The 23,675-nt window shown below is 44.3% G+C and overlaps 1 protein-coding gene across 2 annotated transcripts in view; it reads right to left on the reverse strand.

Annotated features, from left to right (window-relative positions):
- LOC139583983 (dihydropyrimidinase-related protein 3-like) overlaps positions 1 to 10,833 on the reverse strand; it is a 28,974-nt gene extending 18,141 nt beyond the window's left edge. The window contains exons 1-4 of one of the 2 annotated variants that reach the window (XM_071415478.1): positions 10,550 to 10,833; positions 2,344 to 2,432; positions 1,362 to 1,546; positions 1 to 65 (exon numbers count right to left, since the gene is read on the reverse strand). The exon at positions 1 to 65 is cut by the window's left edge and continues 100 nt beyond it. In XM_071415478.1, coding sequence (XP_071271579.1) covers positions 1 to 65; positions 1,362 to 1,546; positions 2,344 to 2,432; positions 10,550 to 10,597 — 387 coding nt within the window. In that variant the 5' untranslated portion in view covers positions 10,598 to 10,833. The remainder of the gene's footprint in view (positions 66 to 1,361; positions 1,547 to 2,343; positions 2,433 to 10,549) is intronic. The other variant, XM_071415488.1, reaches the window with a different exon arrangement.
- Positions 10,834 to 23,675: the final 12,842 nt, after the last annotated feature.

A 23,675-nucleotide genomic window follows, 5' to 3' on the forward strand; every position in this document is an offset into this window, starting at 1 on the left:
CCAGCTCCTCCACTGCTCAAAGGCCTCGATCAGACTGTTGCCCGGCTCTGGGATCACATGGTCCACTGCAGGCAGGGAGGAAAGGAGATATATGGATTAGGGAGTGTAGGAGAGAGAGTGAGAGAGAGGGAGACAGACAGACAGACAGACAGACAGACAGACAGACAGACAGACAGACAGAGAGCGAGAGTGACAAAGGGAGAGACAGGATGTTACTAGTGCTGCTTGTCCTGTTTGTGTTATATAACTCACAATGCCAGTGTCTCCTCTGCCAGTGGCTTTCAATACAATGTCAGACGTCAATGGAAATGTCTGTATGTCTGAGTGTGTGCTTGGGTTACATCGACTTCACAGTTCATTTTAGTGTGAGGCTCAGATCAGCTCAGGAGATGAAGAGAAATGCCCCCTCGTCTCTGGTGTAATCTATGCGCCTGCTGCCCTGACCACCTGACCACTTCCTGATCCAATTAAAGACTGCCCAATCTCCCCAGATCCCTCTGAGTGTGATAATGCGATCTCGAGTCAACAGCAACCAAGAAAAGAGATGTTGTTTACTATGTTGACTCTCTGACCGAGGCTTTATCGCGTGTTACTCTGTGTCGCAGACGTGAATGGAGGGGTGAATAGGCTAATGGAGCACATGAGTGAGCTGGAGGCAGTTCTGCCTTCACAGGGCCACAGACACCAGACAGTTCAGTACCAGTTGGTCATAGTGAGTCATTCCTATCTACCAGCTCTTCCATCTGTGTGTTCGGCCCATTTTTGGGGGGGCTTGGGCTGGGATGCCTCACACACAGCTCGCCTATTTCCACGGGACTTGTGTTTCACTACGTACGCCCCCCTAGCCCCTCCTCGTTCCCCCACCCTCCCCACGGCCTTTGTGTGGTCCCCTGGACTGCTGCCCACACTAGCTGATTTAGGAGAGCTCAGAGACCCTCTACCCCCCCTCCCCTTATCTCGTGCTCTGGCTTTCTCTCTCTCTCTCTCTCCCTCCTCCTCAATGGATAAAGCTGCCACATGGCTGCCCCCTCACAATCTACGCTGTGTTTCGTCTACAATCTCACACTGCCACAGCCGAGTAGCGTGGATTATAATCTTGCCTCAATTCTCAACTAAAATCAGATAATAACCACTGACACACAGTAAACAGTACGATTCAGACTTTCTGTCTAAATGGTTGAATTGTCCTAATGAATATGGATGTCATTGATACAGGAGTCTTTCCATGTCATGAGGGTAGTTAACTACAACAATCCCTCCTATGGGGCCCCCGCTGTCTGTTACTGTGATACCCTCAGACCTCCCACCCACCTCCCCCGGTGAGAGACACATGCTCCATGGCGCCCGTCCCTCCCGCTCACCGATCATGGTGGTTCCCCCAGCCAGGGCAGCCTTGGATCCCTGGGAGAAGTCATCTACGGTGGTGGTGCCCCGGTAGGGCATCTGGAAGTGGGTGTGGATGTCAATGCCACCGGGGATCACCATCTTGCCATTGGCCTCGACGGTCTTGATCCCTCCTGGGACGATCAGGTTGTCGCCAATCTGCCTGGACGTTTAGAAGGGAGAAAAGCCACGTCAGGGCAGGGGTATCGGCGAGTTGACACAATGCCGTACATTCATGATATGAATAGCTGAATAGCTAATGAATAAACTGAAATGAATATATTATCATATCATAAGAAATGTAGTTTGGCTCATGGCTGACTGGTGTACAGTGAAGGTAATCAAATGGAGAGCTAACGGTGACCCGGCAACATTAATAAACTATCAACCCTTACACATTGGATGAAAGTCATTAGAGCATGTCAAACAGCAGCTTGGAGGGCTGCAGTGCAGACAGACAGACAGACAGACAGACAGACAGACAGACAGACAGACAGACAGACAGACAGACAGACAGACAGACAGACAGACAGACAGACAGACAGGGCAGTGTCTGTCTGTCTGCGCCAGTAGCAGCAGCCCGGTCAACGCTAGTCTGGCCTGCTTAATTGGTATGCAGCTCTAACCTTCCTGCGGGTGATTTAACTATCAGAGCTCCTCTTTGGGAGCACACAGGACAAAGGGCCTAATAGGCTGATCGAGTGGGAACAGGAAAGGGGGGAATAGAGTGCCCTTCCAAGAGCAGGGAGGAATGTACTCCCTTTGCCTTTCTTCTGGCCCGACGCGAAATGCACCACTATGCACTGTCTGGATCTGTATGGCACTTGAAGGGACTGTCGTATGTGGTTGTATTACCTACCTTAGTTAAACTCACTGACTGTAATTCACTCTGGATAAGAGCATCCGTAAAATGACCAAAATGTAGATGCAAATGCACGGGAGGACGTGATTGTGTCTTACTTAATGACGCCATCCTCCATGTAGATGTCAGCATAAAAGGACTGGTCATCATTGACAATCCTCCCGCCTTTGACCAGAAGCCTGTCGCTCTGGAGAGAGAGAGAGAGAAAGAAAGAAAGAAAGGAGAGGGAGAAAGAAAGAGAGGAGAGAGAGAGAGAGAGAGAGAAAGAAAGGGGTGGGGGTTGGAGGGAGGGAGGGAATGTTAGAAAGCCCAAAGCAATGGCATCAGTATTCCGGCAATTCCAGCGGACACTTATTTTTTTGGGGGGGGGGGGGGGTTCTTGTTGTTGCGCAATCTCCCATTAGCAGCTGGGGTGGAACAAGAGCCATTTGTTTGGAATGTCTGACTCCCCCATCCACACAAGGCAGGGCTAATGAGAATTGCCTGCCACTCACACAGATTACATAGCAACGACACAGCAACCTACATTTTACACATTGCTGGATGGGTGGATGGCCCAGTAGTCACATAGATGAGGTTGGACTAGATAGACGAGACTAGATAACATAGCCTGTGAGAAAGGGCGTGGTCGTCTAGCCCCTCAGCTGCTGCGACAGAGACAGCCACTAGACCACTGGCGAACCCTCTCCATGGTAACCCTTTGCTACAGCAGGGTCACTCAGACAGGCTTGAGCGGCGGGCTGGCATGTCTGTTAGAGACACGCCTCACAGGGAACAGGGCGTAATGCTGAGCGACAGCGAATGGCCCACGACTGCTCCCTGGCAGAGAGAGAGAGAGAGAGAGAGAGAGAGAGAGAGAGAGAGAGAGAGAGAGAGAGAGAGAGAGAGAGAGAGAGAGAGAGAGAGAGAGAGAGAGAGAGAGAGAGAGAGAGAGAGAGAGAGAGAGAGAGAGAGAGAGAGAGAGAGAGAGAGAGAGAGAGAGAGAGAGAGAGAGAGACAGAGACAGAGACAGAGACAGAGACAGAGACAGAGACAGAGACAGAGACAGAGACAGAGAGAGAGAGAGAGAGAGAGAGAGAGAGAGAGAGAGACAGAGAGAGACAGAGACAGAGACAGAGACAGAGACAGAGACAGAGACAGAGACAGAGACAGAGACAGAGACAGAGACAGAGAGAGAGAGAGAGAGAGAGAGAGAGAGAGAGAGAGAGAGAGAGAGAGACAGAGAGAGACAGAGACAGAGAGAGTTGCTGTCATGTTGACATTAGCATTGAGGCCTCTCCTCTGGTCAGACCATTCGATTCTAGAACTAGACCAGGACATAGAGTGACCTCAACCAAAGTCAAATGGCTTTTTTAACTGTATGAATAATGTATGTCCGGTACTCATTTTCCTTTCACACTGTGTAAAATACCTAGGTTCAGTTCACTGCCCCGTAAGGAAACAGAATCGGAGCGTTCCAATTGGAACGTGGTGTGAGTTGTGATTTACCATCTTGGCTGCGGAGCCAAGATAGTAACCCCACCCCTCCCTACGGCTTTAATTGAAGCCATACTCTACTGTATACACGTAGCCTTAGTGATGTATCCCCGACACCTGCACACCTGCACAGCTCACACCAAACACTGGCTAGTCTTCCAGACAATGTGGTAGGGACGGGAGGGAGAGAGAGTCTTCTGAGCCACACAGGTCGCCCCACTCCGCCTGGAACAGGCAGCACACAGTGTACAGCACAGAGGCAGACGGAAAGAGAGCACGTATACTGTATACAGGGTTACTTCCAGAATGGCCCCCCCACCACCTACACACTGCACAGCCCCACTAATCTATACCACACCACTACCTTCAGGGGTTTTGGAAGTGAGTATGTTTCAGATTGCTAGTACATAAGCAGATGGTATTGCGTAACGATATTCCCAATTTCTCACACAACGCAGCTGGCTAGCCCCTGAGGGGGGAAAGGCTGGATATCGTGGCTAGCTAAGGGGTGATGGTTCAGTGACCCAAGGGAAGTGAATGTATCTAACACCAGCCCAAAGATCATGAGGACGTCATCTCCCTTAAATGATCCCTATATGGTGTTTGATGGATGGTCTAGACCAGGCCTGGGCAACTCCAGTCCTCGGGGGCCTGATTGGTGTCACACTTTCCCCACATCCCTAACAAACACAGCTGATTTCAACGAATTGCATTCTAAACTGAAGATCATGATTAGTTGATTATTGGAGGTGTGTTAGCTGGGACTGGGGCAAAAGTGTGACACCGATCAGGCCCCCGAGGACTGGAGTTGCCCAGGCCTGATCTAGATGGTCTACTGTGCTGCATAGGTACCTGGGCTAGACTGTGTTGCAGTAAAGACATACCCACATGCCCCGGGCCTGACTGCAGATTGTGTGCCTGAACACCCGCCCCCATCTGTCACTCTGTACCTCAGGCCTCAGTCCTGTCATCACCAATCAGAGCCAGGATCAAAACTGAATGCTCACTTTCATCATATCTGACTAACCGTCATCCTACTCTTCTGCTGGACTTATACCAGCATCTGTATGACCACACTGCCAAAATATTATACAGATATATTACTTCATTTATTGCTTCTTCAATCATACATCATCATTTGAGATCCTGTGGCCAAAACCTCTAACGGTCTCACTTAGCTACATGCTAGGCTCAGCCCTTCCACTCACAGGCCAAGCAATAGGCCCCAAGCAATAGGGCTTCGTGTCAGATTTCACAAGCAACAGATGTTGGATCTTAATTTGATCACCCTGTTGCAGGAGAAGTTGCAGGAAATGTAAAATGTGTTGTGTATTTGAGGTTGCAAAAAGGCTTCTGAAGATTGTAACTTCCACTTAGAAATTTTAGACTTGATTTCCCCTTACGAAAAATGTCAACCTTAAAACGGAGTCTCAAATAGCTGCCAGTCCCTTTTTAATAGCCAGGCAACAACACACATTTCAGCAAGTAAATGCCTGTTTCAAATAAATGCCGGGTCTAAATGAATTGTTTACAAGGTTACCATGAATTACCATGAATTGTTTACGAGGTTTAATGTTTGATTTGTGAGATTCAATAATTCAGTAATGACTCCAAAAAATTATGGCCATCATCCATTTTTTTTTATTGCCAGTAAGAAACTGCTGGCCATTGGCTGCCTACAGCTGAGAACTACTAGCTAACTGGCAAGCACAAAAATAGTCAATAACTTCGGGAGTACTGACCCTGGAAATCTGCCGATACCCCTATAGTGGCGAAAGTAAGAACCGGCAAAAATGCACAGTCAAAGAGGAGAATAATTATTGTCAAGGAAAAGTTTTTAAAAAATCGAAATAGAGGCAAACTAAGAAAAAAAGAAACATAACACAGTGTGTAAATGATAACACAGTGCAGGAAATTATTAACTGATTAAAATTCTGAAAGTGAATGCTGGAATAAAACAATTAACTATGCAAATGAGCAAAAGCTGTGCATTAAGGAAATAGACACCTGACTCAAATAGAAGCCTGTCTCTAATAAGCGCCTGTTGTGTTCAGTGATTTAATCAAATAAACGTCTAGGCTATTAATTGAAGTTTTATGGTAAACCCTTTCAAAAATGTCCATTATACTTCACATAATAATTCACATTTTCTGTTGCTGCAGGATAATTTTCCTGCTGTAGCAAACTGGCTCAAACTAAGATCCTACATATATAGGCCTTTGTCCACCATCTCAATGCTTCAGTGGATTAATGGAGCAGAATAAGTTCCTATATAAAATAATAATAATAATAATAATAATAATATAAATAAATGAGAGAAAGTAAAACGTTTTGGAGGTAATTTTCATCAGGGTTGCGATTTTGTGAACATTCGTGTTGTTATGTGGTGGAACCTTGCTGTGGCTGGAAATGACTGAATGCACTGAAATGTTCATAGACCAGTGGTCTCCGCTGTGTAAACAAGGGTATCTCCTAAGTGATTATAATGATCAGAGAATCCAGTGATTTCCCTGGGTTCAGTATGAAACCCCAACCCTCAAATGCATAACTCTGTAGAAATCCCACTGAAAAGAATGAGGGAAAAGAAAGATAGTCTTTGGTTTTGCAAGACATTCCCCAACCTTTCTTGCAACATAAATATGACAGCAATTAAAAGAGTAAAACGATACAGGCAATCTGCGGTGGTTAAACGCTTTGACAGAATCCCATAGTTGCAGTGGTGTTCATATGAGACCAGCCAAAATCCTTGAGGTGTGACTGCACACCATTGGTCTATAATGGTGGATTTGCAGACGGGTCACGACAGGAACTGTAAAATATTGTTCACTGTTAAACTTACTCATAAACAAGTCAAACCGCCACCTGTGGAGAGTCCCATCAGTGCAACCACAAGCCATGCAGAGCTTGAAGATAGTGATGGAACCAACTGATATGAAAATCACACACACCTGTGTGCTCACTGTATCATTACAGTGCTACTAAAATCCCAGTCTATGAAAAAGGTTCCACGGAAATCAGAGAGAAAACTATATCCATACTATATCTAAGGACATTTCTGGCATAACAGTATCTTCCCTTAACGTTTCTTCCAGTTCAAATGGTCACTTTAACGTAGGCTACACACTCATCTCAAACGTATCATTTTGCCTTCGACGGGTAACTGGGACGAGTGTGTGTCGTGCACTTGGTCTAGTGCTGTCCACTTTGGTCGACGTCAAAGCCACCGCCTGATCACTTAGGCTGACCTTGACTAGGTCATGTGCCGATGGGCCTACCCCCGCCTGTCAATCAACCAGGCTGCAGCCAGTTACAGTAAAGGAGAACAAAAATACCTTAATGGGTAGTGTGTCTATGTTTGTGTCCCAAATGGCACTGGATAAAAGGCCTTGGTCAGTGCTTATAAGGAATAGGGTGAGGTTTGGGACACATACTATGTAGAGCCCATCCACAGCACTGGCGTGGCACACAGACAGATACTGGGTGTTTGTGTGTGTGTGTGTGTGTGTGTGTGTGTGTGTGTGTGTGTGTGTGTGTGTGTGTGTGTGTGTGTGTGTGTGTGTGTGTGTGTGTGTGTGTGTGTGTGTGTGTGTGTGTGGGGCGGGCGGGGTGGTTGTTGTCGGCATGTTACAGATCACAGGATTTCATTACTAGTTTAAAGCTTACACAATGTGGAACAATCGGAGGATTAGGATCGTGAGACATGCTCGTGATAAAATCTCCTCCTGAGGTCAAAAAGGCCTAAGTGAACAGGGGTTTACTGCAATTTGACATTGGGAACAACCAATATAAGTCCTTGTACACAAGGTTGAATTTACATCGAACTTCAGAAATGATGACGAGGTCAAAAGGGATGAAGTATTGTATTGTATTGAGTCATCATCTTGACCAGTGTTTCCCAATCCTGGCCCTGGGGACCAAACGGGGTACGCATTTTTGTTTTTGCACTAGCACTAACTAACACACCTGATTACACTCATCAAAGGCTTGCTAATGAGTTGATTAGTTGAATCAATTGTGTGCTCGGGGGAGAAAAATACTGCTCTTGACCATGTTCCAAGCTGTATCGTATCGTGGCAAGGTCCGTTTTTCCAAATGTCAGTCGACTGTAGGCAAAGAAGAAGCCAATATTCGGGTGAAAGCTTTCTGAACACGACTCTTCGATGACATTCATGTCATTGTCATGCTAGTACCCAGAACACTAATACAACTATGGAGCTTCCTAAAGGGAACTGTCCCTTTCACTAATATACAAGCCAGAAAATACTAAAGATAGTGTAAATGAAGGACTGTATGCTGCATTGTGTAGGTTTGTGAAGGTTTTTTCCACTCGGACCAAATTGAGACGAGCACACATAACTGTCAGAGAGGCATTTGCAACAGGCCAGTTCCTTGTGGACATCTGCAGAGTTTGACTGGGAACAGTGCTGGCATGTGTTGTTGCTAACAGGGAAAACACAGCAGCCAAAACACACAGAGCCAAGAGGATATTACAGAGGCGTCCATTAACTGTGAGACCCTTATCTGTGAGGCGGGCAGGCAGGCAGGCAGGCAGGCAGGCAGGCAGGCAGGCAGGCCGAGACCAATGGAAGGGGGAAGCCTTCCTGCTGCATGCGAGCCAGTGCCTCTGCTTCCCTCAGCCGTGTTGCTTAGTGACAAAAATATTGACTTTTCGCTCAAAAGCACATTCTACATTTTTTTCTGCGGAAAAGTCAAAACAATAGGACATTTCAATCGAAATAAATTGCCTAGCCACCACATCACAGAGGCAGGTCTCCAGCCGTGTGATCTTGTGACAGGCCAAAGTACACTCAAATCTGGTTCCGATTGGGCCTGCCCACCATCTCCTTCCAGAATGGGAAAATGGCCTCATGTCAGAGGCTAGAGCTAGGGAAACAAGGTTAACCGACGTGCTATGTCTCTATGCAGGTTACCATGAAGAGCGGATGGCAATAGCTGGGTGGTCACAGCAGGATGTTTTGATTGCAGTCAGGCCCACTTTGCAGACAGTGTGGGGATGGAGGCGCCCTGTTTTGAGGTGCCGGTTGGGGGGAATCGTGTTTTTTTCTGGGTAAGGCCTGTCAGTCCTGCCCACATATACAGGTTCCAGCTGGAGGGGATTATTGATGAGATGCACGGCACTACAGTGGGCTACTGTGAGGACATGGAAAAAGCATAACCACACCTAGAAATCTGACATGGCCTCTGCTGTTCCCAGACATAGGGAAACAGCTGGAATGTAAAGGGGGGTAGAAATAAACTAGGAAAATCATTCCCAATACAATATATTTCTCAGCTTGTCAGGCTATAGCCTACATATAATTACACTGTAAAGAACTGTCTATTAATAATTGTTTAAAGGATAATAGATTCTCCATCCTGTCAAGTTGGTGTTATCACACATTATTTTGGAGTCAGGTAAATATTGTACATATTGGGTAAAGTCATACAGTAGGGTGAAGTCATAGGTCTACAAGAAGGTAGATATGTAGAATTGATGATGAAGCATACAATAGTGCCCCCAAGGGCCAGTACAGCCCGAGGTCCTAGATTTAGCAGCAGGTGTATTACCTTTACAGGCCACACAAAGATGTTCAAAGCCCACACACAAAATAAAATATGTTAAAATATACACATAGAAAACATGCAGAGAAACTGTTCCTAAAACATTATCGTGCGTCCTGATGCTTTACATATGAGAGGACCGCTGCAAGCCAGCCGGCGTCCACCCCCAATCAGTCAGTGATATCAGACGAGACAAAGGGCGTCTCTCCTGGAATAGAACATCACCCTGAGCTGCAACAATGAACACGCAGCCATTTCAGACAGACCCAGAGCTGTGCTGCAGTAGCAGCATCAATCCCGGCCACCACGTTGCTTGCACCGATTTAAACTCCCAACCCCTTTAGGCACCGCACCGCACCGGCGAATTCTCTTACATTATGTTCTAGTGATGCAGAATTCGAAATGACCCATTTTACAGGCGGGTTATCGCATCTGATCACACATGGGCGTGGGAGATTCTTTTTTTCTCTCCCTGCACCAGTCCAGACGCTCAGATTGCCTACAGCTGGACAAATACATATGTATTTAACAGAATGGGTGTGTACAACGTGGTTTATTATGATACATAATTCAAGTAGTTCAATAATGAAAACGAATAGGCTATATATTTCCTCGATTCACACAGTTATAACTTATTTATTCCTTTGTATTCGTTTTTTCTTATCATAGGAGGCCGAGTTTTCAACATATTTGGCCCTGTAGGATACAAAAAAAGAATACAAAACGCGATAATGTCATGTATTGTTTATTTTTAAAAGAATATGATTTCCTACATAATTTTCTCTCTTTCCTCAATCGTTCAAGTTGCCACAATTGAGTAAAAAAACGAAAGTTATAACAATTACAGTCCAGTGTGAAGATGTAGGTTATTTTATGTATTTTATTATATATCTTGCACATGAGCCACATGCACTGCGCACGGGTACCATGCCATCCTCAACAAAGAAGATGCAAGTTACCTTTAAGAAAACGCCTTGTTCTGTCTCTCCGGCTGTCACTATTGTGGCCAATCATGCCACCTCATTCTGCACTACCTAGCAATGTATTTCATTTCCCAGCGGCTATGTTCAATAGACTATCATAATGGTTAGGAAAATATTCCACACTGATGAGAAAAGCCGGTTTGCATCTGCCCACGAATTGCTATTGCCACAGCCCTGAATAGCGGTTACATAAAAAAGGAAAGACAAAACCAATGCACTGATTTGCAACAATCAAGCATGCACGTTTCAAGAATAATTGAGGCAGATATTACTTTCTACTTACTGTGATCTTTGGAATATTCTTTTTGCCTTGATAAGAATGCCCAGACATGATTGCGACTGAAAACTGATTCCACCTCTGAACAAAGCCTTGAAATATTCCCCTCTGGATGCTTCTGCGGCTACAGCCTGGATGGGAAAACTAGGGAATGGTCGCCTCTCTCTGCAATGTAAAGTGCGCTTCGTAGTGAGCTAGAAAGTCTACTCTGATCATCCGGTGGACTCCTCCCTCAATACAGTCTAATTTGTAAAGCTGCAATGCTCAAATCATTCCACAAGAGGACGCTCAACAGCAGGTGTTGGCGACCACTATGAGCTCGCTACTTTATAGCTTTGTTGTGTAAACCCAATGGTGTGTTCAACATGCTACGCATGCAGCGCTAATAGATCCCAGCAGGCGAACAATGCACTAGTTAATTCACGGCTGAATTGATCATAAGAACCGGTGCGGCCGTGGATAGCCAATGGGCAGAGCATGTAGGTACCACGCGGTAGACTAGGCCTATATACTGTATTCTCTGTGGAGCTGAGACAAGAGGGGCGTGGGCCTGACAGGTTAGACTACAGCGGGACTGTGCCAAATGAGCTGGAGGAGGGTGCTACTGAAGCTAAGGATGGGGCAGGCTGTCCTATCCGCTTCCCCTGTGTAGTCCTATTTCTAAGCTCAGCAAGTGACAAATCCACCTTTTTTTTTAAATTGGAGGTCGGTATTTTCACTGTAAAGCGACTTATGTCAAGTGATCTTTTTTCCCCAGACAAAATAAAGTAGAACGGCTCTCAAATAGGCCTACCATTCATATTATTTTACTGGGAGTGGTCTAGCCTTCAGACACCATACAAATGGTTATCCATACACACTAGAATAGACGACTTCCTGAGTATCCACAACCCACCAATCATGTATCATTTATTGTAAAGGCAATGCATGAGTTTCTTCAGTGGCATGTGATAACTAGGAAACATGATAGGGTTGTACAGTACAAATGCACAACAACTCTAGCATTTCCCCCTTTTCCATTTTTTATGGGCTACAAAATATTGAGATGCAGTATTTCAGGGAGAGCTGATATCTGTGTCCATGATCTCGGTAATTATTGGGCTAGACTGGTCGACCTCCTGTTATTATGAACAAAGAGGGTGGAGCTTGCTGGTGAGTAACAGCTGTCGGACCCACAGAGCCTGTCACTGTCCCCACCCTGCCATGTGTCTCTATTGTCTGGGCCTCAGTAGAGCAGACCCCCTTCCCTAATGCACCGATAATGAGGTTCTGTGAATCAAAAACAACCCTGTCTGTGTGTGTGTGCGTGTGTGTGTGTGTGTGTGTGTGTGTGTGTGTGTGTGTGTGTGTGTGTGTGTGTGTGTGTGTGTGTGTGTGTGTGTGTGTGTGTGTGCGTGCGTGCGTGCGTGCGTGCATCTGTATGGTGTATGTATCTCAAAGTACCAATTGATTATCATGAGTTTAAAAGGGGCTATGAGAGATGCTGTGTACATTAGTCCAGGAAATATCCGTACAATATAAACAAGAAAACCGAGGAGGAAGTCATTTCGTGAGGAATGATAAGGTGCTTCCTAATAGCACACTGTTGACATGTCCTTTCATGGATGTGGACAGACCAGTTATTACTTCAGCATTTACTATCCCTGGAGAATGCATCAACAAAGCACTTAAAGTTGGCTGAATATTTCCTCTGTAAGCGCAGAAGGCACACTGAATGATACAGATGGAAATGTATGATATTCCCATTCAAATCCAAATACAGTAATAGACAGTAATTCTAGTATTTTCTAAAAGTAATGCACTAGAGCATATACTCATAGGTACAGACAGGAAGCTGGGTATCATGAACAGGCCAGCCACAGAGGGGTGTGACAAACAGGAAGCTGGGTAGCATGTACAGGCCAGCCGCAGAGGGGTGTGACAGACAGGAAGCTGGGTATCATGTACAAGCCAGCCACAGAGGGGTCTGACAGACACCTTCCACCCTGTGGGCCAAAGGGGATTAAACTCCCTAACCCCTATCCCCCTACAGCCCCAACCCCCCTGGGCCAAGGCCCTAACCCATTACCACCATGACAGGAATTTCACGGATGCTGGGGGAGTGTGGAGAGAAAGGCCATCCCTGGAGCATTACCCTGACGGGCAGAGGACAAAGAGAGGGCCCTCCCATGGTTTGGCCACCTCCCTGAATCTAAGACAAGGCAGGGCACGGAGACTCTCCATCCCTGGTTGTTTGTATGAAGAGGTACCTACCGTTCCACTGAGACACAAGCCTTAGTGGTGTTGCTACACAAATTAAGGCTTTCAATGGAGTAGAGAAAGGGGATGATTAATTCCCAGTGTGCTCATGTAAAGTGTAGGCGTGTCACAGGAGACTTAAGAGCTGCGCTGACGAAAAAATAAAATTTTATGAAGATGGGAGCACATGGTTTTCAATTCTTAAATATGCTTTCTTAATAAATACTGTATTGTGAGGCTTCATACTCTGGCCTCATGTGATAGGGCATGATTATAACTTCATAATGAAACATTGATTATATAGAGTACTGATAGGAGTGCACATTCGTGTGAAACAGAACTTGCATTCCCTAGACGTTTCAGCTGAAGTTCCGTGTGGCATTCGCTTGCATGAGAGGGCAGAACAGAAAGAAGCTCCCAGGTTTAATTAGGCTGACATTAGTTGTCAGACTGATATGTCACCACCACAAGATGGGGGCAACACAGGACACAGCAGACTCAGATCAGACGGTCAGATCAGGGCTGCAGCATTGCAGTTCCACATTGGTCCACATGGGGACCCTAGCAGCCACAAGAGGCATGTCAGAGTCATGGCTAGATGCAGCTGATTTTTTTTTGGAGCATTTTAGCTAACCCTAACTCTTTTCCTAACCTTAAACTAATTATCCTAACCTCCTGACTTGCTACGAAAAGTCAATTCTGACCGTAGCTGTATACCATCTAGTCAAAACCATATATCAGTCTATGATGACACACCACTAGTCCTCACTGTGATGCCTGGATAGAAATGTCGCCTTGATTTATTATGCAACAGGAGACAATCTGCCATCACAGCACAAACTGGCAGAGAGTGAGAAGACACTTCACTGCGCTGAATCAGCGCGTCATGGAGTGCAGTTAGTGACCTTGGTTTTGCTTGGTCCGTCTCTTTACTTGTTCTGTGCTAAGTTTGGGTGTGTGTCTAGGATTGACTGGCACAGCTATGACTATAGTGGAATCATCCTCACTCAACCTAATGGATTTTCTCATCTCTGAGCCAAAGGGATTACGGTATAGCAGGGCCAGGATACAGTGTCTCAGCCCCAAATGGCACCCTATCCCCTAGTGCACTATAAAGGGAATGGGGTGCCATTTGGGACACACACAGTGAATCATCACTTTGTGTTGCCCACAAGCTCAACTGAAGTCGTTTCCAAATAGAGATATTCAGAAGCTTCATGACAGAACCCACAAGCCTTCATTAAACCAACTTTATGATGGTTTAAAGGACAAGTAATGTTATACTGTAATTTCCCACCAATGACATTACAATAGGAATAAAGAGGACTTCAGACACAGGATGGATTCATAACTCACATCACCTAGTCTATATTAACCATCTGAGCTTCCTCTCTCAGCATGAGACAAACGAGAGACGGTTGTTGCTTGAGGTATACCAGAGTGTCCATTCTGGTATACCTCCAACATCCATTATAAGAATTGGTGCACAGATTCCAAAAATAACAGTGAGAAAGATTTGAAACGCTTCAATGCTTACTAAGTTGCGTTCATTTTGCTCAAACCTCGAATAAACTGCACACTGACAAGTTCTGAAAGAGACGAAGTGGAACATATGCCATTAAAAAAAAAACACAGAATAATTCCTCAACAATATCCTACTGGATTCCTTTTATATGCTTCTTATAACCTGCAAGGTTGATGTATGATAATTCAAATGCATTTGTTTTTATTTGAGACTAACAATTATGACATATGTGGTCGATATAAGATTGATCGAACTTGGCAAAATGTATTTATTTGTGTTTTGACTGGAGTGGCGTGAGTTAGCCACCCAATCATAAGGATGAGAAATAAAGGGAGAAAGTACAAATTGTTTGTTTATTTCATGAGATTAAAGACTAACGCCAGGCTCAATGTGCGTTGGCAACATGTAAGTGGTAAATTGAGTAAAGCATTTCACATGACCAACTGCTCTGTGTCTCTTTGTGTTTGGCCAGAGTGAAGCAGCCAAAGGATGAACGGATTCCTAAGTCTCCAGCAGGGGATCCAGAGCCACAGACCAATCTAATCAAATGCAACCAAATTTATACTGCAGCCTTCATCAAATTCCAGTATTTATAGCATTTCATTGTCATTCAGATACCTCTGCATCCCAAACCAGTTCCATTGATATAAAAAAGTGGATTTTCCCCTCGAATGTTTGTGTATATGTTTGTGGTTGTATAAAGTACAGATGGATACTGGTTGTTCAAAGTTCCCTTTACAACTTTGTTCACTTTCCACAAGCCTGTTGAGAGGCAGAATCACACACGCACACACACACACACATTCTTTACACACACACACACACACATATACAATACTTTATTTGAATCCACAAATCACATTACAGTCGAGAAGGATTAAAACATTTCCTAGGTCATAGATATTTGGGCACTCATGGATCCAGAAAGCAACTTTCTCCATACAGCAAGGCTGCCCATGACCGCTGACACAAAGCAGTAAGCTACCTCACTAGCTGCTTTGCGTATGTCCTATGCAGGCCTGCAATCTGAAGGCCACTTACTGTCAGCCTACAGTATGTACCTGGCCGAGACTCCCAAATATCAGCACAAGTTTGCGCTCAAAACCAAGGCTGTTCAGGATTTGACACACACGCAAATATTGTAACAGTACAACATTACCATCATGCAATTTATGTAAATGGATGACACGTGGAAGATTGTCTCCACGGTGTGATATACAGTTGAAGCTTTTTTTCATTTCACTAGATAACAAATAAAGAATTTGAGGAAAGCTAAGTAGATACGCAATTAGTAGTCAATCGCTAAAAAGAGGAAAGGAAACGTGATTGAATATTTCGCTTAAACCTGTAATTAATTCGTTAGATTGCGTATTGTGCTGTATTGATACGTTTAGGGTGTCAAACGGACTCTTTCTTACATCATTCATTATCCGGATGCACTTACAATGTAGTTGGCATAAACCCAACCAACCATTTTAGGGAGACAAGTTTCTCAAGGAGCCCTTTGATATGAGGAAGAACAATTTGTCAAATGTCTGTTGCCATGACACAACATGAATTCATCTGTATGCTCCTCTGAATTTAGAGTTGAGTGTCAGTTGCCGTGCATCTCTTGTGTTTTATTGTATTTAGATCACAATTCTTTGAAACTGACGGGTACATTGTTTACTGCAGACATCTGTAGCACGCAAGAGTAGAACTTACCTTCTCGTCACCCAGGTTCTGTAGGACTTCCTTGCTTCTGGTACATTTTCTCTCTGTGCCAGAATCTTTCATATCGTGCCAAATGACACTTTCTTTACACGGAGACCTCTCACTTGTAGGGCTCCTCGCCTCCTGCCCGGTCTCCGGTTTAGCAGTCCTAGGGGTTCTATTCCCACGCTGACCGACGCTCAGAGCATCAAAATCAATGGTTTTGCTCTCGTATGCTCCCTCAACGTTGCAAAACATACCTCCGTATTTTTGCCGGGGTACCTGGTCGGCCGTTCCGGGACGGGCGAGATACACCGGTAAGTCATCATTCTCCTCCCTGTTCCAATTCTGCTTACGCTCGGCCATAGTGCGCTGTAGTGAAAGGAAAGAAGGCGAAAGTAGTTCTGAAACTGTTCTAGTGTGTCGCTGCACAGGGCAGGAGGAGGCAGGGGGGGTAGACTCGAGTCTCCAAACCAGAGGTGGCAGTGCTGCCCTGGGTCTCATGAAAACAAAGTGGTACCTGCAGCAGGAGCTTTTTTTTTACCCCCTCGTGCTGTTCAGTCACACATTTTAGATGTTAGCTTACCACAGATGCACCAAACTTCTTCAATGCATCATCGAGTAAAAATAAGTGCACCTGATATGGTTATAGTCTAGGCAACTGTCATCTCCTCTAAATAGGCCTATATTGAATAGCTTAAGACAAAATATCTTACTTGTTATATAAAAAACGTAACTGATTACTGGGTATTATTTCGTAAGGGAGTAGCCTAAGATAAGCAATTTAATCAGGGACACTTATTCAGGCCAGGGTTGTTTCTAACATTCACGTGTTTTGGCCACACCCATCTTTGGCGCTGTCCTTTCAGCACCATGCATGCTACCAGGCCAATAGCGCCTGTTGTTGTCGGGGCCTCATTGCTTTTATCTAGGTCTACACGACATGGCGGTTCAACCTTCAAACACAGAATTTACCTCCATCACCCAGAAGAAAGGCACTACATCTTTAAGCTTCTCCTGAGCCTGCAGATGACAGCGTCACTGTTCTCAGACACTGGCCTGATTACTTAGCAGAAATTAGACAGACAAGGGGCCTGCAGGAAGACAGATTCTAGCACGTCTCAAAGTGACAAAGTGCTGAGACAAGCGCAGGCAACAACTGAAGGATCAGCTTCAAACCTCATTCAGCTGGCTAAGTAGAACCACAACCGTTGGTAATATTCCCTGACACTCTCCCCAGCCAGGAGCCACACAGCAGTTTCTCACAAGGTCTGTTTGGGTGCCTTCAATTGGATTTGACCTACTTAGAAATACATTTACTGAGCCAACACAAGCATACTTTCTGCTGGATTCAGTGATGCCATGCCTAGCTGTATAGTTGCATCCTCAAGTGCAACCTGGTCAGTTATTCTGTCTGTAAATCGAAGGCACTCCATATGTTACGTTCAGTATGTTGTGTATTCATTTGTGGAAGTCCATCAACCATTTCGTACGACATGTTATGAGTTACAATCTATATTACGTGTATATGTTACAATTTTGCAAAACGTACAACATGTTCTGAATTTGTACAAATTCTAGCTAACATTTTAGTCATTTAGCAGATGCTCTTATCCAGATTGATTTACAGGAGCAATTAGGATTCATGCCTTGCTCAGACAGATTTTTCACCTAGTCTGCTGAGGGATTTAAACAAGCAACCTTTAAGTTACTGGCCCAACACTCTTAACCACTAGGCTACCTGCCACCCTAACAGTAGACAGGTACAGTGGGGAGAACAAGTATTTGATACACTGCCGATTTTGCAGGTTTTCCTACTTACAAAGCATGTAGAGGTCTGTAATTTTTATCATAGGTACACTTCAACTATGAGAGACGGAATCTAAAACAAAAATCCAGAAAATCACATTGTATGATTTTTAAATAATTAATTTGCATTTTATTGCATGACATAAGTATTTGATACATCAGAAAAGCAGAACTTAATATTTGGTACAGAAACCTTTGTTTGCAATTACAGAGATCATACGTTTCCTGTAGTTCTTGACTAGGTTTGCACACACTGCAGCAGGGATTTTGGCCCACTCCTCCCTACAGATCTTCTCCAGATCCTTCAGGTTTCGGGGCTGTCGCTGGGCAATACGGACTTTCAGCTCCCTCCAAAGATTTTCTATTGGGTTCAGGTCTGGAGACTGGCTAGGCCACTCCAGGACCTTGAGATGCTTCTTACGGAGCCACTCCTTAGTTGCCATGGCTGTGTGCTTCGTGTCGTTGTCATGCTGGAAGACCCAGCCACGACCCATCTTCAATGCTCTTACTGAGGGAAGGAGGTTGTTGGCCAAGATCTCGCGATACATGGCCCCATCCATCCTCCCCTCAATACGGTGCAGTCGTCCTGTCCCCTTTGCAGAAAAGCATCCCCAAAGAATGATGTTTCCACCTCCATGCTTCACGGTTGGGATGGTGTTCTTGGGGTTGTACTCATACTTCTTCTTCCTCCAAACATGGCGAGTGGAGTTAGACCAAAAAGCTCTATTTTTGTCTCATCAGACCACATGACCTTCTCCCATTCCTCCTCTGGATCATCCAGATGGTCATTGGCAAACTTCAGACAGGCCTGGACATGCACTGGCTTAAGCAGGGGGACCTTGCGTGCGCTGCAGGATTTTAATCCATGACGGCGTAGTGTGTTACTAATGGTTTTCTTTGAGACTGTGGTCCCAGCTCTCTTCAGGTCATTGACCAGGTCCTGCCGTGTAGTTCTGGGCTGATCCCTCACCTTCCTCATGATCATTGATGCCCCACGAGGTGAAATCTTGCATGGAGCCCCAGACCGAGGGTGATTGACCGTCATCTTGAACTTCTTCCATTTTCTAATAATTGTGCCAACAGTTGTTTCCTTCTCACCAAGCTGCTTGCCTATTGTCCTGTAGCCCATCCCAGCCTTGTGCAGGTCTACAATTTTATCCCTGATGTCCTTACACAGCTCTCTGGTCTTGGCCATTGTGGAGAGGTTGGAATCTGTTTGATTGAGTGTGTGGACAGGTGTCTTTTATACAGGTAACGAGTTCAAACAGGTGCAGTTAATACAGGTAATGAGTGGAGAACAGGAGGGCTTCTTAAAGAAAAACTAACAGGTCTGTGAGAGCCGGAATTCTTACTGGTTGGTAGGTGATCAAATACTTATGTCATGCAATAAAATGCAAAATAATTATTTAAAAATCATACAATGTGATTTTCTGGATTTTTGTTTTAGATTCCGTCTCTCACAGTTGAAGTGTACCTATGATAAAAATTACAGACCTCTACATGCTTTGTAAGTAGGAAAACCTGCAAAATCGGCAGTGTATCAAATACTTGTTCTCCCCACTGTATGTGCCTTTCCAAATCATGTCCAATCAATTGAATTTACCCCAGGTGGACTCCAGTCAAGTTGTAGAAACATCTCAAGGATGATCAATGGAAACAGGATGCACCTAAGCCCAATTTCCAGTCTCATAGCAAAAGGTCTGAAAACTTACAGTACCAGTCAAAATGTTGGACACACCTACTCTTTCAAGGTTTTTTTTATATATTTTTTGAATATATATTTTCTACATTGTGGAATAATAGTGAAGACATCCAAACATGAAATAACATATATGGAATCATGTAGTCAGCAGCATACCACCCTGCATCCCACTGCTGGCTTGCTACTGAAGCTAAGCAGGGTTGGTCCTGGTCAGTCCCTGGATGGAAGACCAGATTCTTTTGGAAGTGGTGTTGGAGGGCTAGTAAGAGGCACCCTTTATTTTGGTCTAAAATATCCCAATGCCCCAGGGCAGTGATTGGGGACATTGTTCTATGTACTGCAGGGTGCCGTCGTTCGGATGGGATGTTAAACAGGTGTACTGACTCTCTGTGGTCACTAAAGATCCCATGGCACTTATCGTAAGATTAAGGGTGTTAACCCTGGTGTCCTGGCTAAATTCCCAATCTGGCCTTCATACCATCATGGCCACCTAATCATCCCCAACTTACAATTGGCTCATTCATCTCCTCTCCCCTGTGACTATTCACCCAGGTCATTGCTGTAAATAAGAATGTGTTCTCAGTCAACTTAACTGGTAAAATAAGGATTAAATAAATGTAGTAACCAAAAAAAGTGTTAAACAAATCAAAATATATTTTATATTTGAGATTCTTCAAAGTAGCCACTCTTGGCCTTGATGACAGCTTTGCACACTCTTGACATTCCCTCAACCAGTTTCATGAGGTAGCCACCTGGAATGCATTTCAATTAACAGGTGTGCCTTGTTAAAAGTTAATTTGTGGAATTTCTTTCCTTCTTAATGCGTTTGAGCCAATCAGTTGTGTTGTGACAAGGTAGGGGTGATATACAGAAGATAGCCCTAGTTGGTAAAATACCAAGTCTTATGGCAAGAACAATTCAAATAAGCAAAGAGAAACAACAGTCCATCATTACTTTAAGACATGAAGGTCAGTCAATTCGGGAAATTTCAAGAACTTTGAAAGTTTCTTCAAGTGCAGTTGCAAAAACCATCAAGCACTATGATGAAACTGCCTCTCATGAGGACCGCCACAGGAAAGGAAGACCCTGAGTTACCTCTGCTGCAGAGGTAACAAAGACAACCGCCGTGTCTTTGTGAGACGCAGAGTAGGTGAACAGATGATCTCCCCATATGTGGTTCCCACCGTGAAGCATGGAGGAGGAAGTGTGATGTGTGGAGCTGCTTTCCTGGTGACACTGTACGTGATTTATTTAGAATTCAAGGCACACTTAACCAGCATGGCTACCATAGCTTTCTGCAGCAATACACCATCCCATCTGGTTTGAGTTAAGTGGGACGATCATTTGTTTTTCAACAGGACAATGACCCAACACACCTCGAGGCTGTGTAAAGGTTTTTTGACCAAGATGGGGAGTGATGGAGTGCTGCATTAGATGACCTGGTCTCCACAATCATCCGACCTCAACCCAATTGAGATGGTTTTGGATGAGTTGGACAGCAGAAGGAAGAAAAAGCAGCCAACAAGTGCTCAGCATATTTAGGAACTTCTTCAACACTGTTGGAAAAGCATTCCAGGTGCAGCTGGTTGAGAGAAGAGTGTGCAAAGCTGTCAAGGCAAACTGGCTACTTTGAAGAATCTAAAATCTAAAATATATTTTGATTTGTTTAACACTTTTTTGGTAATGATTCCATATGTGTTTTTTCATAGTGTTGCTGTCTTCACTATTATTCCACAATGTAGAAAATAGTAAAAATAAAGAAAAAGCCTTGAATGAGTAGGTGTGTCCAAACTTTTGACTGGTACTGTATGTAAATAAGGTATTCATGTAAGGGATTCATTTGCAAACATTTCTTAATAACCTGCTTTCACTTTGTCATTATCGGTTATTCTGTGTAAATTGCTGAGGATTTATAATTATCCATTTTAGAATAAGGCTTCAACGTAACAAAATGTGGAAAAAGTCAAGGGATCTGAATACTTTCTGAAGGTACTGTACATCAGAGTGTTGCTAAACCTACACTTGGCAACCAACTATAGGGTATAGTTGATTAACTTCGGGTTTGGTTACAACTCAATGCACATGATACGGTACCTAAATGTAATAGTCAGTAGAGGTTTTTCTCAGTCCCATTAGAAATGACACATGTGGCTGTGCAGAGGAAGTCACATCACAGTGCCAAAACAAGGATGTGTGAGTGGAGAGACAACTCGGGGTCACCCTGGTCCTAGCACAGTGAGATCAAACAGGCTGTGAAATGGCACCCTATTCCCTATATAATGCACTACTTTTGACCAGAGCCCTATGGGGCACTATATAGGAAATAGTGTGCCATTTTGTGTTGCTTAGACATACTGTGTACAGTCACCAATCCCGTGACATGAGAATGCTGAACAGGGAGCACACAGCACTGTGACAACAGAGATGATATGCTTCAAAGCCTTAGATAATTTACACCCTTTTAAACTCAATCCGACGTGTTTTTTTCTTATTCAACTTCTAAATGCACCACGGTGTTCCTCGGCTCAGTTGCAAATTTGCCCACAATTCTTGGCAGTCTATTGTCAAACATTCTTAAAAATACAATTTATCCCTCGCACCAGTAAGTCTAGCTAAAAGATTACATTTAGCCCACCGACATGTACGAGTAACAGTGGTTTTCTGTCATCTGCGTGTGATTAAGGAATGAAGCTTCGCTAACTGTTACCTCTCTCACTTATTAGTATGATGTCATTCTGTTTCTGGGAGTTATAGAATCGTTGGTGTGATGTCATGGCTGCAGAGCTAACAGATCTAAATAAATGGTGCTGGATATTATGGGCACGTCAGAATGAATGACAAGAATGGTTCTGTAGTGATTAATGTGGAGTACACATAGCCCTGAGGCATATACAGTAGGTTGCTGAAGTCCCATTACAATGTGTAAGTCGAATAATAAATATTCCCGTCTGATGATTTATCAGACTTCTCCACATGAATCATGAGATCACTTTTTTGTCATTTGGACTTCTAGTAGAGAAGATCTATGGATGAAGTATTTGAACGTCATACCTTGAAGCCAACACAGCCCTGCAACATGCATTTGGCACATATTCAAGGACACAGCTATTGTATACTTGGTGAGGCTTTTAAGCATGAACACATGCCCACATTGGAGCATATGGAGCATATTGGAGCGTTATCAGCCATCATACTATTTAAAATGGATGAGGGGGCTTTGAAATGAATGCCCCTAAAAAGATAACAGGTCCCATGTCTCCAGGGCCCTAAGTGCATATTCAGTTCGCCATGGTACATCGATCCCTGACAAAGCTTAGACACAATGCACAGTCAATCCTCTTCATGCCTCTTGGCACCTACATTTACATATGTCATTCAGCAGACGCTCTTTTCCGGAGTGACTTACAGTAGGTGCGTTCATCTTAAGATGTCTAGGTGAGACAACCGCCGCATATCACAGTTGTAGTAAGTACACTTTTCCTCAAGAAAGAAGTTATCAGCAAAGTTAATGCTAGTAGTAAAAGACAAGTGCCGTTTAAAAACAAAATATGCTCTTTGAAGAGGTAGGGTTTCTGACGTTTTCGGGAAGATGGGCTGGGACTCTGCGGTCATATCTTCAGGGGGAAGCTGGTTCCACCATTGGGTGCCAGGACAGAAGAGCTTTGACTGGGCTGAGCGGGAGCTGACCTCCCGTAGGGGTGGGACGTCCAAGAGACCAGAGGTGGCAGAACAGAGTGCTCAGGTTAGGATGTAGGGTTTGAGCATAGCCTGAAGGTAGGGAGGGGCAGGTCCTCTTGCTGCTCCGTAGGCAATCACCATGGTCTTGTAGTGGATGTGAGCTTCGACTGGAAGCCAATGGAGTTTGCGGAGGAAAAATCAAATCCAATCAAATTATATTGGTCACATACACATATTTAGCAGATGTTATTGCAGGTGTAGCGAAATGCTTGTGTTCCTAGCGCTAACAGTGCAGTAGAATCTAACAATTCACAACAATACACACAAATATAAAGTAAAAGAATGGAGTTAAAAAATATAAATATTAGGATGAGCAATGTTGGAGTGGCATTGACAAAAATATAGTAGAATTGAATACAGTATATACTGTACATATGAAATGAGTAAAGCAATATGTTAACATTATTAAATGTGACTAGTGTCCAATT

This window comes from Salvelinus alpinus, chromosome 1, assembly GCF_045679555.1.
Source record: "Salvelinus alpinus chromosome 1, SLU_Salpinus.1, whole genome shotgun sequence".
NCBI classification, from domain to species: domain Eukaryota; kingdom Metazoa; phylum Chordata; class Actinopteri; order Salmoniformes; family Salmonidae; genus Salvelinus; species Salvelinus alpinus.